This window comes from Oncorhynchus nerka, unplaced genomic scaffold (genome assembly GCF_034236695.1).
Source record: "Oncorhynchus nerka isolate Pitt River unplaced genomic scaffold, Oner_Uvic_2.0 unplaced_scaffold_457, whole genome shotgun sequence".
NCBI lineage: Eukaryota > Metazoa > Chordata > Actinopteri > Salmoniformes > Salmonidae > Oncorhynchus > Oncorhynchus nerka.
In genome coordinates this window covers 403,367-419,629 of record NW_027040487.1, presented here as the reverse complement: position 1 = coordinate 419,629, position 16,263 = coordinate 403,367, and the positions used below count along the sequence as shown (strand labels likewise).

Genomic DNA, 16,263 nt, shown 5'->3' with positions numbered 1-16,263 from the left:
TAATGTAAACACTTCAACCACAGAATGTGTATTCGACACTGTAGGTTTCTGCAAAAAAAGTATTGATTTTTTATTTTGTAGGTGTGACGTCATTGTGGCCCGCGGTTTTTATCGACACATAATAGTTACATGGAAACGCACCTATCAGGAAATTGTCGCGTCTATTTTCTAAATACTTTCTAAATATCGCACAAAAATACACTGGACAAGTTAATTTGAAACATAGCTAGTGACATGTAGTCAAAGTACAGTTTGACTTGATAGTTTCCTCTAAAGTGGTGTCCAAGTACATTCAAAACTTTGTTAAAACTTTGTTTACAGTCTTTGAAGATAGTATAACATGTATATGAATGCATTGTCTTATTAGCCCAGTGAAACGTATGCAATTTAATATGCCCAACTGTTAGTAGTGATACAGTTTGTTTCAGTTGTCTTCTGGTTTTTAGGGTCCAACTGAATAATAACTAAGTGGGCTGCAACTACCTATCTGTTACAAACAACTACCTATCTGTTACAAACAACTACCTATCTGTTACACTCAACTACCTATCTGTTACACTCAACTACCTATCTGTTACACTCAACTACCTATCTGTTACAAACTACCTATCTGTTACACTCAACTACCTATCTGTTACACTCAACTACCTATCTGTTACACTCAACTACCTATCTGTTACAAACAACTACCTATCTGTTACACTCAACTACCTATCTGTTACACTCAACTACCTATCTGTTACACTCAACTACCTATCTGTTACACTCAACTACCTATCTGTTACACTCAACTACCTATCTGTTACACTCAACTAATCTGTTACACTCAACTACCTATCTGTTACACTCAACTACCTATCTGTTACACTCAACTACCTATCTGTTACAAACAACTACCTATCTGTTACACTCAACTACCTATCTGTTACAAACAACTACCTATCTGTTACACTCAACTACCTATCTGTTACAAACAACTACCTATCTGTTACACTCAACTACCTATCTGTTACACTCAACTACCTATCTGTTACACTCAACTACCTATCTGTTACAAACAACTACCTATCTGTTACACTCAACTACCTATCTGTTACAAACAACTACCTATCTGTTACACTCAACTACCTATCTGTTACACTCAACTACCTATCTGTTACACTCAACTACCTATCTGTTACAAACAACTACCTATCTGTTACACTCAACTACCTATCTGTTACACTCAACTACCTATCTGTTACAAACAACTACCTATCTGTTACACTCAACTACCTATCTGTTACACTCAACTACCTATATGTTACACTCAACTACCTATCTGTTACAAACAACTACCTATCTGTTACACTCAACTACCTATATGTTACACTCAACTACCTATCTGTTACACTCAACTACCTATCTGTTACACTCAACTACCTATCTGTTACACTCAACTACCTATCTGTTACACTCAACTACCTATCTGTTACACTCAACTACCTATCTGTTACAAACAACTACCTATCTGTTACACTCAACTACCTATCTGTTACAAACAACTACCTATCTGTTACACTCAACTACCTATCTGTTACAAACAACTACCTATCTGTTACACTCAACTACCTATCTGTTACACTCAACTACCTATCTGTTACACTCAACTACCTATCTGCTTTAAGTTGGTCTGATAGAAAACACTAAGCTCCCATCACCACACAGGCAGACAAGCACACACACAAATAACGTGAAGGGGGTGGGGTGGGGTGGGGTGGGGTGGCTAAAAACAGAATGAAGGTTAAGCATTTTCTATAAGCACCAGCAGAGCTGAATTTCAATTAGTAACAACAAGCTTGCGTAAGAGGACACTATGTGTCCATCCACTTCGCTATAGCCTAACAAAGTTCATGTTCTTCATCCATCCCTAAAGCTATATAATAATACTACCATGACATGACACACTATCATAACGCCTTGGGGAATTGTACCTGTGTCCGACTGACCCCTTATCTCAATCTACTTATGATTTTAGGTTTTATTCTAAATGATCGACAACATCCCCGTTCCATGTCTTCGTGTCATTTTCCACGTTCATCAATTCGGAGATTGGACAGAATAATAACATAATAGAAATAACAAATAGAAAATAGAATAAACTCAATAAAATTGCAGACTCCCAAATAGCCTATAGACATACTTTGTAAAATGTCTAAATGAGAGAGTAAATGTTCTGATAAGTCCTATAGAACAAGTCCACCATTCCCCTCCTGTACTGTTCTGTGTTAATGACCGTTGAACGTATTCAGGAAGTTCCCTGCTCCTTGTGCTTTATCCCACTATGTTGGACAGCTGTAAAGTCGTGTAGACAGGTTGTCATACAACAATCAAAGCTTCAGTGAATGGACTGTAATGCTAAACATTTAACATACAATACTCCCAACACTGGGACAGCGGCCCAGCCAATGCTCTAGCCACATGCTCCGGCGAGGAGGAGCTTGCAGCTCAAGTGGGATGCCAATCAAAGCATAAACTTCAAATTGTATCTGAGAGATCAGGCTGAGACCTGGGGGCAGGCACATCAGTTGGAGCTCAATTGTTGATGTGATCACATCCAACGGTATTGCAGCGAAAGAGAGCAGCTGAGATTGAAAGAATAGCAGAAGAACCATTGTGACCTATTGCTGCTGTGCTTCCTGGCCACTTTCTCTTTGACTTCTTTACGCTTCGGTCTCGTGTTCCGACGTGTTTTGGCATACGACTCGGCGGAGAGGATGTCTTTCCCCCCAGTTGGGCTACCCTCAGTACTTAAGTGCCTCCCAAGCGGTGTACGGCGGGGATCGCCCGGGGGTCCTGACTCCGTCGTCCCGGGGAGGGAGCTCTGAGTTAGCGGGAAACCAGTCGGCTGCTGCGGCTGCAGTCACCTCGGTGTTGGGCATGTACGCAAACCCCTACACTGCACACAACTACAGCGCATTCCTGCCTTACAGCAGCGCAGACCTGGCTCTGTTCTCTCAAATGGTAAAAGGGCTGTTTCTATACTTCTGCTGTTGTATTATAGTGGTCTGTATGGTTGCTTTACGCCAAGTGTGGCACTTATTTTGCGTGGGAAAAAAAAGCACGTGAAAAGACGGCTGAGAACTATTCATTCTGCGGGTTTCTTTGCAAGTTGCATATACTCGCGCTCTCCGAAAGTTTGTTGATAAGAAATGACAATGCATCTATAACTTTTATCTACCCGTCTTAAATATTGGAGTAATATTCATTATTCGTAAACCTACTTTGGAAGTGTATTAGTCGTTTGAAGTGGCAGTTTTGTTCGAGCTGCATTCAAATAAATAAATGTTGTTGGATGTACTAGATGAGCCAAAAACCGGTGTGCGGTTCGGTTTGAGGGAGAGGTTATTTAGTATAAAAGAGCGTTTAGTCTAGATAATGGTGCGTGTGACACAAATGATATAGTTTTAGTTGATTTTAATTATTATAGCATTGGTCCTCGGCTTCTGAAATTTCACTAAAGACAGCTATTCGTTTTGGTGAATCGAAACAACAAAGGCCTTTGCATGAATTTGTCACGCACACAAATCATTTAACAAATCATTTAAAATAGTAGCTATATAAACAAAACCATTACGTCAAAAACATAGTCCAGGCCTCGACAATGACCTAGACATTATATTATAATTTTGTCTCGCAACATAGTTCTACTTTGTTGTATTTATTTCGAGGAAAATTATTTGAGGATAAGACGTACGTATTTATGAAATATATATTTTAAAGGTTTATAGCCTGACATGGAAAAATAACCATTTACAGAGACTTTCCAAAAGAATGCAGTTCATCGCTACAGCACCCGGTTCCACGAATGCAGCGTGTCCAGGCCTTCTTTAAAACAGACATCACAGTTTCTCCTTCTGAATCAAATAAATCATTTACAATCATGATGACATTGACATTTTATACTGTCCTACAAAATACACTTCATTTAACAATTGTAATACTTACTTCCATCTGTATTTGATACAGAAATAGTATTTCTTAAATAACAATAGGAACAGACTAGGCCGCAGTGACAACTGACGCCATTTCGGTCAAATGCGTTAAAAGTAGTTCTACTCACCTCAGTAATTAAAACGCGAAAACGTATCATGAATACATGTGTGTGTGTGTATAGCTATACTCTTAAATATGAAGGCTTAAATATAATACATCAGTTGTGAGTGTTTATAGTTTTCGGAACTTTTGGACGTTATTGAAGGACATTAACCCAAACTGTAATTCACATAAACGAGTTACAGGGATATCCAAGCGAGTAGGCCCATTTTTAAATGCTATTCATGTCGAAATATATGTGTGGTATTAGGCATTTATAGAAATTAACGTGTTTCTAAGCAACATATTAACCAATCCTGTGGCGTTGTTCATCCTTCCAGGGCTCCCAGTACGAGCTGAAGGACAGTCCTGGCGTCCACCCCGGCAGCTTCGCGGCCCACACCTCGCCAGCTTTCTACCCTTACGGTCAGTTCCAGTACGGGGACCCGGCCAGGCCCAAGAACGCGACCCGGGAGAGTACCAGCACGCTGAAGGCCTGGCTCAATGAGCACAGGAAGAACCCCTACCCCACCAAGGGAGAGAAGATCATGTTGGCCATCATTACTAAGATGACCCTGACGCAGGTGTCCACCTGGTTCGCTAACGCCAGGAGGAGGTTGAAGAAGGAGAACAAGGTGACGTGGGGAGCCAGGAGTAAAGAGGACGAGGATGGAAACATCTTCGGCTCCGACAACGAGGGAGACGCGGAGAAGAACGATGACGAGGAGGAGATCGATCTAGAGAGCATCGATATAGACAAGATAGACGACAACGATGGAGATCAGAGCAATGAGGAGGACGATGATAAACCGGAGGGCAGAGCGCGAAACCGAGAACTGGACAGTCTGGAGAAACGGCGGGCCTTCGCTCTGCAGCACGAGGCCTTCGACAAATCTAAGAACTCAATTTCCTCCGGGAAGGAACTTTCTGATAGCAACAGCAACACCAGAGTTGTGTCCCCGGACAGACAGGGAAGTTTTCAGCTCCCAGTGAACAATAAGCCTAAAATCTGGTCGTTAGCTGAGACGGCTACCAGTCCTGATAGTTCTGTCAAGTCCACCTCTCCCTCCGGCCCTACCGGTCACACCCCGCCTCAGATGCAACACCCAGCCTTCCTGCCCTCTCACGGACTATACACCTGCCAGATAGGCAAGTTCCATAACTGGACCAACGGAGCTTTCCTGGGGCAGAACTCTCTGCTCAATGTCCGGTCGTTTCTAGGAGTTAATCAGCACCATCATCATAACCTCCACTTACAGACCCAACTGCAGCAGCAGCAGGCCTCGGTGTTGGTGTCGCCCGGAGCCTCGCCACAACTCAGCCCCAAGCACATAGGTAGGTCTGCACCAGTTATGATCGTATGCCCAAAGCATTATTTACTGTTATATTTGGTGAAGCAAAAATCATAGAAAATACTGTTAATGCAAAATGCATAGCCTATCAATTGTATTTTGTCCAAAAGTGCTTTTAAAACGACTAAAATGTCTACTCACACACACACACACACACACACACACACACACACACACACACACACACACACACACACACACACACACACACACACACACACACACACACACACATTATTTGTTATAATAATGATCATTATAATAATAACAATGACACAGAAGCATTAAGTTATTACTTAGGTATTTAATTAAAATAAAATATATTTTTATGGTAATTTTGTAATGAGTTGAATCCTTTTATTTCAGACCGTGAAAACGTTGTAAGAAGTGTCTCTCCTCCAACGCAATCTCTGAAGTCCTCATTCAGACCCCTTCATGATGGGTAAGACGCTGTTTGAATGATTGGCTAAACGCAGTTGGGCTAAATTATAACAGTAAGACTGATATTCTAATATTGTAATATCAAATGATTTCCTCCAAAATGGGGCCATTCTGCGGTGTGTTGTGGTTCGGCTCTTAGAAGGTATAGGGACTGGTTTCCTGGTGGACAGATGTGAGAGATGGGTCTGGCTTCTAAAAAAGAGTTGTTCTTCCCCGGGTGACACGGGGTTTCGGCCCAGCCCCCCTTCTCCTAATTCCCTCCCTCTGGAGGCTGACTACTTATCAAGTCCCCGTAAAACGGGACCTGTCTGGGGCTCGGCTTCCCTAAAGACCCCGGGGAGCAGCCCGGCCCTGGGGAGCGTTCTAGCAGAAGACTTCTCCCGTCTGGAGTGCTAACATTTACACAGACCCCTCTTTCTTCCCACTGTTAGCACTAGGCCGCTGCTGGCAGTACCATCCTCAAATCACGGCCTGTTTGTGTGTGTGGTTTGGCATGTATCATACACGTGGAATTAATCATTCGTGTCATAAATGATATGCTTTAAATACAAGTTCCTGATATAAGGTAAAACGCGTTGACAGGAACACTTGAAGAGATATAGAATCCTAGATGACATGTTCTGTATGTTGACCCAGTGACCAGGCTACTTGAAAATAATATTCTATTGTATAGAAAAAACGGTTCTGTCTTTTCATTGTTCTCTTCGTCCTCCTCTGTGCTCTTTCAGCCCCAGGACTCAGCAAGAAGCCCCGCAGCTGGTTCTAACGGCCTCTCCTCGGCTTGATCAAGACATTCTGCCCTGGGGTGGAAAAAAAAAGACTTTACGCACTCAGAAAAGGACAATGAGAAATAACTTAATTCACCGTAGCGTTCAGAGCAAATGGCTAATTTGCTATAAACTCCTGTGGCAGGATCTCGTCTATTGTTGTAAATAATGACGCCTGTTATTCCCTGCTCTTTACCCCGGGACGTTTGGTAGGCTTTTCCTTCTGTCGTTCTTCTGCTCTGTACATACACTGATTTTACATGTGTAAATAGTGCGTTGACGACATTTGTCCAGATCGTATATTTTGTCTAATAAACTAAATGAAATTATCGAGAAATCAGAATATAGCATCTTTTGTTTTTTTGTTGTATTTTCTGGATCAAACAGCTCTGACACGGTGACATATTTAGAGAACAGGGGACCCTCTCTGTTGCACAATATTATTCAACCATTAGGTTCAACCTAGTAGATTATTATCAGTATAATTATTATTACTATTATTATTGTTATTATTATTATTATTATTATTAGTAGTAGTAGTAGTAGTATTACTACACACATCCGTCAGGGTAAATGGCTTATCATAACTAACGCTAAGACGTTTCATTCCAATGTAATGATTAGCAGCTGAGAGGAACCCGCCTTGCACCTCGTCCCCTGTTAGAGAGAGGAACCCGCCTTGCACCTCGTCCCCTGTTAGAGAGAGGAACCCGCCTTGCACCTCGTCCCCTGTTAGAGAGAGGGTAGAGCGGGTAACGCAGCGGATAATACCGACCCTGTTAGAGAGAGGAACCCGCCTTGCACCTCGTCCCCTGTTAGAGAGAGGGTAGAGCGGGTAACGCAGCGGATAATACCGACCCTCTCATCTAATGTTATTCCACTTTCTCCAGTTAAATGAGGAGGGAGCGTCGACGCATTGAGGTGCTAATAACCGGCCAGATGGTTGCTGGTGCCGGGAAATGGACAGAAGCAGCTGGGAGCATCATTAAGTAATAATGTGGGAACGCCCTGCCCAAACAAAATCAAATGGTTAAAATCTAATCTGTCAGAAAGAGAAGTCGATTCGGTAATATATTATTGATAGTGAGAGGTTAGCGGTCCGGTGACGTTGTTAGCAGGGTTACTAACTGTGTTGGGGTCCGGCCAGCTACATGTGATCGGAAAAGTTATAGGCATGGTTATTGGGACTGAAGGAAGCTCATTCTATTCAATCACTTTAATAAAAGCTTCGTGATGAGCAACAACTGCAAGGATTATGGTGATGTCATTTGAAGTGTAACATTGTTTCGGTGATTGGAATGAACGGTGGTAATGTGGATCCACAACGATCAGACGTCAATACAGAATCAGAACGATATCTTAGGCCGACATTAAACACGATAATATTAACAGGTTTCATTCAAATTAAAAAACAACTATTAAACAAATATAAACTAATAATAGCCACCTAAAACTGGTTTTTATAACAATTACATTTCATGTTACATATTTTGTGGGGATAACGCAATGTCAACATCCCTATTGAAAATGGTTAAATTGAATATTTTATTGTAGTATTTGCAATAGACGAATATATGTTGTATTCGCTGTTTGGAGGTACGGCAGGCTGAACGTGTCGGCTGGCTCCGTGCCTGTCTATTGTTGTATCACAGCGACCTCTATAGGCTTCAGTACATTTACAGATAAATAATATAGACCAAGTCAAAATATTTTCACTCTAGAAACACTTGACAACTTGGAACTTTTTACAACTTCGAATACGCAACCAAAGTTAGCCTAGAATAATGAGTCAAAATATTATATGTTATCAAAGTTTTATTTGCTCCCAAGTGGCGCAGCGGTTTACGGAACTGCATCTCAGTGCTTGTGTCATACACTACAGACACATTGGTTCGATTCCAGGCTGTATCACAACCGGCCGTGATTAGGAGTCCCATAGTGTAGCGCACAATTGGCCCAGCGTCGTCCGGGTTAGGGTTTGCCCGGGGTAGGGCCTCATTGTAAATAAGAATGTATTTTCTTAACTGACTTTCCTAGTTAAATAAAGGTTAAATAAAATAAACTATCTCACAGTGTGTGTGGTCAGATAAAGTTTAGAATATAATTACTCTTAGAAGATTGGAAACATATGTTCTATATATACTTTAAACCATAACCGTTTTCCCTTGCCCCGTTGCTTGTGAGGGTCAAATCATTTCCATTCAGCGTTAATTAACAAAGGCTATTTAAAATACTTATTTTCTAATCATTTTACAAAGACTAAAGATTGGTGTTGTCCTATATTAGTAAACTTGAGAGATTATTTCGCAATGAAAACTTATTTGAGTATTTTTTCCAAAGAGCAAGGCAGAGTGATGGAGGTCTAACAGAATTGAATTAATCAAATGAAGATCTAGGCCACCTCAGTGCGCACTGCAGCAGTCTCCACCGTGTTAATTCCGGGGTCAAAGTGGCCTTATTTTTCACTAAACGTTGACTTCTCTCAAGGAGAGGAACATTTATGCGCATAAATTTGTGACATTTTGATGGCAGTTCGCTAAACAGTTACGCCGTTAAAAGCCTGTTAGAAAATTAACCAGGTCAGAGGGGTGGTAAAGGCAGGACAGGGTCAGATGTGTTTGTTGTGCCTTCTGTCAAAAAACACAATTCATTATATTATCAGCAACTTTGTTTAGCTATACACAGAGCTCAGCCATCTCTCAGATCTCCATCGGTAGGTTAATTCATGTATGGATTTGGGGATGATGATTTACTTCTTTAAGATCACGCGCCATGACGTTTCAATCGCCCTTGTAAATTACTATGAAGGAAAAAAAGGAAAATCAACCCAGTCAAGACACAACGTGAAACGCAGAAATAAAAAAAAGTACTTATAATATAATGAACCAGATAATGTCTGAATAAACAACATGCCTCAGTGTTTAAATGCGCTGATATATTCAGATGGACAAAAGACAGCCCTTCCCGGAAGTCAAGGCATGGAATGTCATCTTTTACTCGACATTCGCACGTCACATCTTCTCACGAGCCTTTTGTAGTTGAAATGAAATAACCCCCCCGGTGTCTGGTTTCTGGGTTTTGTAGCGAAGCACCTTGAGGTTTGCAGCGCCGCTAGCTGCAGCCTGCCATTATATTATGTTTCCCTAATATATACAACAACACAAATCATTTAGCGGTGGATGTACAGTTGATTGTTTAATGAGTAATAAAGCGGCTAGGAGCCTATAATTAGGCTGTCACTGTGAGCTGGTCCTCCCAGCGCCCCGGGCCACAGCGGAGAGAGACGCCATTAAACACTCCAGACAAATGCATTTTAGACAGCGTAAAGATAAACTGTAGAGGTGATTCGATGTTAATGCTAAGGAAAGTTATCTAATATTTACCGCCTGTTATTTAGTGGCCAACAAGTGTAAACAACAACACAAAAACAACAGCCCATGGTATAATAAAGTAACAACAATTATTATTAGTTTAATGACAGAAATGATTATGATAATGAGCAGTATGGGCAATGACCTTTTCCAATGAATTAAAGTGAAATACAGTTTAATATATTATCGATTTAATGGTTGCTCATGTGATAAAACACAGAAATGTAGAAAAAATGACATGTATTATTAAAAGATTTAAAATTAATTAGACTTTTAATCATTCCTATTAACAAAATAGAAGTTACATACATTTTAATAATGAATACATAATGGGAATTGGCACTAAATTGCTGCTATTTTGAGGAAGAACATTTGGACATATGGGAACCCAGAAAGTGTACAATATTCTAACACAATGTGTTGTTGACACTCATGTTATTATTTACCCAGGCCTAACCCGGTCTAACCCTAACCCTAACCCGGTCTAACCCTAACCCGGTCTAACCCGGTCTAACCCTAACCCTAACCCGATCTAACCCTAACCCTGTTAACTCTCATATTATTATTTAACTAGGCAAATTAGTTCAGAACACGTCCTTATTTACCCCGGCCTAACCCGGTCTAACCCGGCCTAACCCGATCTAACCCTAACCCTAACCCGGCCTAACCCGGCCTAACCCGGTCTAACCCAGCCTGACCCAGCCTAACCCTAACCCGGCCTAACCCGGTCTAACCCAGCCTAACCCGGTCTAACCCGGCCTAACCCAGCCTAACCCGGACAGCGCTGGGACACATATTTTCCATGTGGTCTCGGGCCGTGGTCCCACACCATACTATGCCTTTTGTTGCTGAACAACAACAGTGACCCTTAGCTGCCTGAAATCTGACACAATGTAGCGATCCATTTACTTTGCTGTAGAGTTGTGTCTTGTGTGTGAGTGTGGGTGAGCAGAGAGGTGACACCATGGAGGGAAGGTTTATCATCGGCTTGTCTTTTGGCAGGAGCAGCCTATTCACCCAACCCTTTGCTTTACAACACAGTCGTCTCTGCCTCTTTCATCCAGAGATGTCTGTTGTCTTTCTGAAGATGCCTTAATCCAATCGTCTCCATAGTGAGAGAGCTGGCTGAATACCTCCTGTGGTTTGGCCCAGCTGGGAGCGACAAGTCAGTCAGTAGCAACACTACAACAATGTCCCAACACCGTGTTCAGCTGACTACTCTGCTGCTTCTTGTTTCAGGAACACAATGGGTTGAATGGGATGGATGGCATGGTCACAGGCCTTTCTTTCCAAGAGGGACAGGTCGGTATCAAACACGCCACAGGAAGAGACTGGGTTGGTGGGGGCTGGATGGGACTGGGTTGGTGGGGCTGGATGAGACTGGGTTGGTGGGGGCTGGATGGGACTGGGTTGGTGGGGGCTGGATGGGACTGGGTTGGTGGGGAATGGATAGGACTGGGTTGGTGGGGCTGGATGGGACTGGGTTGGTGGGGGCTGGATGGGACTGGGTTGGTGGGGGCTGGATGGGACTGGGTTGGTGGGGGCTGGATGAGACTGGGTTGGTGGGGGCTGGATGGGACTGGGTTGGTGGGGGCTGGATGGGACTGGGTTGGTGGGGCTGGATGGGACTGGGTTGGTGGGGAATGGATAGGACTGGGTTGGTGGGGGCTGGATGGGACTGGGTTGGTGGGGGCTGGATGGGACTGGGTTGGTGGGGGCTGGATGAGACTGGGTTGGTGGGGGCTGGATGGGACTGGGTTGGTGGGGGCTGGATGAGACTGGGTTGGTGGGGGCTGGATGAGACTGGGTTGGTGGGGGCTGGATGAGACTGGGTTGGTGGGGGCTGGATGAGACTGGGTTGGTGGGGGCTGGATGAGACTGGGTTGGTGGGGGCTGGATGAGACTGGGTTGGTGGGGCTGGATGAGACTGGGTTGGTGGGGCTGGATGAGACTGGGTTGGTGGGGGCTGGATGAGACTGGGTTGGTGGGGGCTGGATGAGACTGGGTTGGTGGGGCTGGATGAGACTGGGTTGGTGGGGCCTGGATGGGACTGGGTTGGTGGGGGCTGGATGAGACTGGGTTGGTGGGGGCTGGATGAGACTGGGTTCGTGAGGACTGGATAGCTGTGTTGGAGGGGCTTAGTTGTTTGGTTAGTTGAAGGGGGCTGCATGGTTCTTGTGGAGGGGGGAGGGGGCTGGATAGCTGGGTTAGAGGGGGCTGAGAATAGGTTGGGGCCTGAGACACATGGCTCTCTCACAAATAGCAACACCGACTTGGCAGCTGCTGATGATTCGCTCTCAAGCCCTGCTGACCAGGCCAGAACTGGCCAGAGCAGGCCAGAACAGACCAGAACAGGACAGAGCAGGCCAGAGCAGGCCAGAACAGGACAGAGGAGAACGTGGAGGTAGACACTTTCTGGCTAATAAAAAGCTCTGTGTTTTGATCAGCAGAGATAGAGCAGAATAGGAGGAACATTCCCTCTGTTTTGATCAGCAGACATGGAGCAGAATAGGAGGAACATCCCTGTGTTTTGATCAGCAGAGATGGAGCAGAATAGGAGGAACTTTCCCTCTGTTTTGATCAGCAGAGATAGAGCGGAATAGGAGGAACATTCCCTCTGTTTTGATCAGCAGACATGGAGCAGAATAGGAGGAACATCCCTGTGTTTTGATCAGCAGACATGGAGCAGAATAGGAGGAACTTTCCCTGTGTGTCTGAGAGCAGAGCAGAGATCCTCAGAGGTAACGGACCAGAGAAGCAACAAAACACTACTAGAGCCTTGTGGACAACATGTTGCTCTGCACCTTGGTCAAAACACACCCCAGATATACTGGGGGCTCATTAAGGTCAAAACAGCCCCAAATATACTGAGGCTTCATTAGGGTCAAAACACCCCCCAAATATACTGAGGGCTCATTAGAGTCAAAACACCCCCCAAATATACTGAGGGCTCATTAGGGCCAAAACACGCGGACAGATATACTGAGTGATCATTAGGGTCAAAACACACTTGAGATATACTGAGGGCTCATTACGGTCAAAACAGCCTTCAAATATACTAAGGGCTCATTAGGGTCAAGACACACCCCAGATATACTGAGGCCTCATTTGGGCCAAAACATGCGGTCAGGTATACTGACGGATCATTAGGGTCAAAACACCCCCCCCAATATACTTGGAACTCATTAAGGTCAAAACACACAGCTGTAAATACCTGGGGCTCATTAGGGTCAAAACACACAGCCAGATATATTGAGGGCTCATTAGGTACAAAACAGCCCCCAGAAATACAGAAGGCTCGTTTAAAACGCTGTGTTCTACTCCCTTCACAGAACAGCGCAAACTGGCTCTAACCAGAATAGAAAGAGAGGTAGGAGGCCCCGGTGCACACCTGAGCAAGAGGACAAGTACATTTCAGTGTTTAGTATGACAAACAGACGCCTCACAAGTCCCAAATGGCAGCTTCATTAAATAGCGCCCGCAAAACACCAAAGTCAACAGTGAAAAGGTGACTCTAGGATACTGGCCTATTTTCTTAACTCTATTTCTTGACCTACATTGTTAGTTAAGGGCTTGTAAGTAAGCATTTAACGGTAAGGTCTACACATGTTGTATTTGGCGCATGTAACAAATAACATTTTATATGAGTTCAGTTGAGGTGACAGTATTTAATAATCCTCTATACGGCTAACAGTATTTATTATTCCACTATACGGTTGACTGTATTTATTATTATCTATATGAGTGACTGTATTTATTATTATCTATATGACTGACTGTATTTATTATTCCTCTATATTGCTGACTGTATTTATTATTCCTCTATATGGCTGACTGTATTTATTAATCCTCTATATGACTGACTGTATTTATTATTCCTCTATATGGCTGACTGTATTTATTATTCCTCTATATGGCTGACTGTATTTATTATTCCTCTATATTGCTGACTGTATTTATTATTATCTATATGGCTGACTGTATTTATTAATCCTCTATATGGCTGACTGTATTTATTATTCCTCTATATGGCTGACTGTATTTATTAATCCTCTATATGGCTGACTGTATATATTAATATCCATATGGCTGACTGTATTTATTATTATCTATATGACTGACTGTATTTATTATTCCTCTATATTGCTGACTGTATTTATTATTCCTCTATATGGCTGACTGTATTTATTATTTCTATTATTCTGTATTTATTAATCATCTATATGGCTGACTGTATTTATTATTCCTCTATATGACTGACTGTATTTATTAATATCCATATGGCTGACTGTATTTATTATTATCTATATGGCTGACTGTATTTATTATATGGCTGACTGTATTTATTAATATCCATATGGCTGACTGTATTTATTATTATCTATATGGCTGACTGTATTTATTATTATCCATATGGCTGACTGTATTTATTAATATCCATATGGCTGACTGTATTTATTAATATCCATATGGCTGACTGTATTTATTATTATCTATATGGCTGACTGTATTTATTATTCCTCTATATGGCTGACTGTATTTATTATTCCTCTATATGGCTGACTGTATTTATTATTCCTCTATATGGCTGACTGTATTTATTATTCCTCTATATTGCTGACTGTATTTATTATTCCTCTATATGGCTGACTGTATTTATTATTCCTCTATATGGCTGACTGTATTTATTAATCATCTATATGGCTGACTGTATTTATTATTCCTCTATATGGCTGACTGTATTTATTATTCCTCTATATGGCTGACTGTATTTATTATTATCTATATGGCTGACTGTATTTATTATTATCTATATTGCTGACTGTATTTATTATTATCTATATGGCTGACTGTATTTATTATTCCTCTATATGGCTGACTGTATTTATTAATATCCATATGGCTGACTGTATTTATTATTCCTCTATATGGCTGACTGTATTTATTAATCATCTATATGGCTGACTGTATTTATTATTCCTCTATATGGCTGACTGTATTTATTATTCCACTATACGGTTGACTGTATTTATTATTATCTATATGGCTGACTGTATTTATTATTCCTCTATATGGCTGACTGTATTTATTATTATCTATATGGCTGACTGTATTTATTATTCCTCTATATGGCTGACTGTATTTATTATTATCTATATGGCTGACTGTATTTATTAATCCTCTATATGGCTGACTGTATTTATTAATATCCATATGGCTGACTGTATTTATTATTATCTATATGACTGACTGTATTTATTATTATTATCTATATGACTGACTGTATTTATTATTATCTATATGACTGACTGTATTTATTATTCCTCTATATGACTGACTGTATTTATTATTATGTATATGACTGACTGTATTTATTATTCCTCTATATGGCTGACTGTATTTATTATTATCTATATGGCTGACTGTATTTATTATTATCTATATGGCTGACTGTGTTTATTATTATCTATATGGCTGACTGTATTTATTATTCCTCTATATGACTGACTGTATTTATTATTATTATCTATATGACTGACTGTATTTATTATTATCTATATGACTGACTGTATTTATTATTCCTCTATATGGCTGACTGTTACGAATCCCTTTCGACCCGACAGTCTAGGGGGGATGGTAATGAGACCCGTAACATAACTCATGCAAATTATTATTGTGACAAAGTAAAAGTGTGCACGAAATAACCACGACAACAGAAATCTACCGTCAAACTCTAGGTTTATTTATAAACACACGGTAATGGGGGGAGCAGGAAAAGGGGCTGAGCTGGACCCAAGGAAAGAAACAATAAGTATTCAAAAACACCCCTAAGCTAGACTAGCCTACTTTAACAACAGCTAACTAACTAACCAAAAATACAGTGGGTGGTCCGCCCAGTTCTAACTAGTGTATTTAACAAAGTTCACCTACGGGTAGTGTATGCCCATGGGCGACTTGTCTTGGTTTCTCCTTTTCCCACCAGCAAACAAACACAAACACCATAACCAAAACAATACTCACAGGGGATGACAAAGTGCGATGGAGGTGTTTAAACAAAAGAGAGGTTAAGACACAAAGCGAGAGTGAAACACAGAGACCTACAGACATGGCATTTACAGAGAGATTGAGCTAGAGATTGAGCTAGAGATTGCTATAGAGCAAACAAATGATGGGGTTTTTAAACCATGGGGAAGGAACTGTGATAGGGTAGGAAATAGGAGGAGGTGTGTCTTCTGATTGATGATTGATTGTTGACTG

General features: G+C 41.7%; 1 protein-coding gene across 1 annotated transcript; it reads left to right on the top strand.

Moving 5' to 3' along the window:
- Window positions 1–2,703: 2,703 nt before the first annotated feature.
- LOC135571265 (iroquois-class homeodomain protein irx-1-like) lies at window positions 2,704–6,977 on the top strand (the record flags this gene model as incomplete). Its single annotated transcript, XM_065017047.1, has 4 exons — window positions 2,704–3,003; window positions 4,416–5,409; window positions 5,793–5,868; window positions 6,596–6,977. Coding segments are annotated over 4 exons (1,578 nt in total), but the record flags the coding sequence as incomplete, so codon positions are not given.
- Between the last annotated feature and the right edge of the window lie 9,286 nt (window positions 6,978–16,263).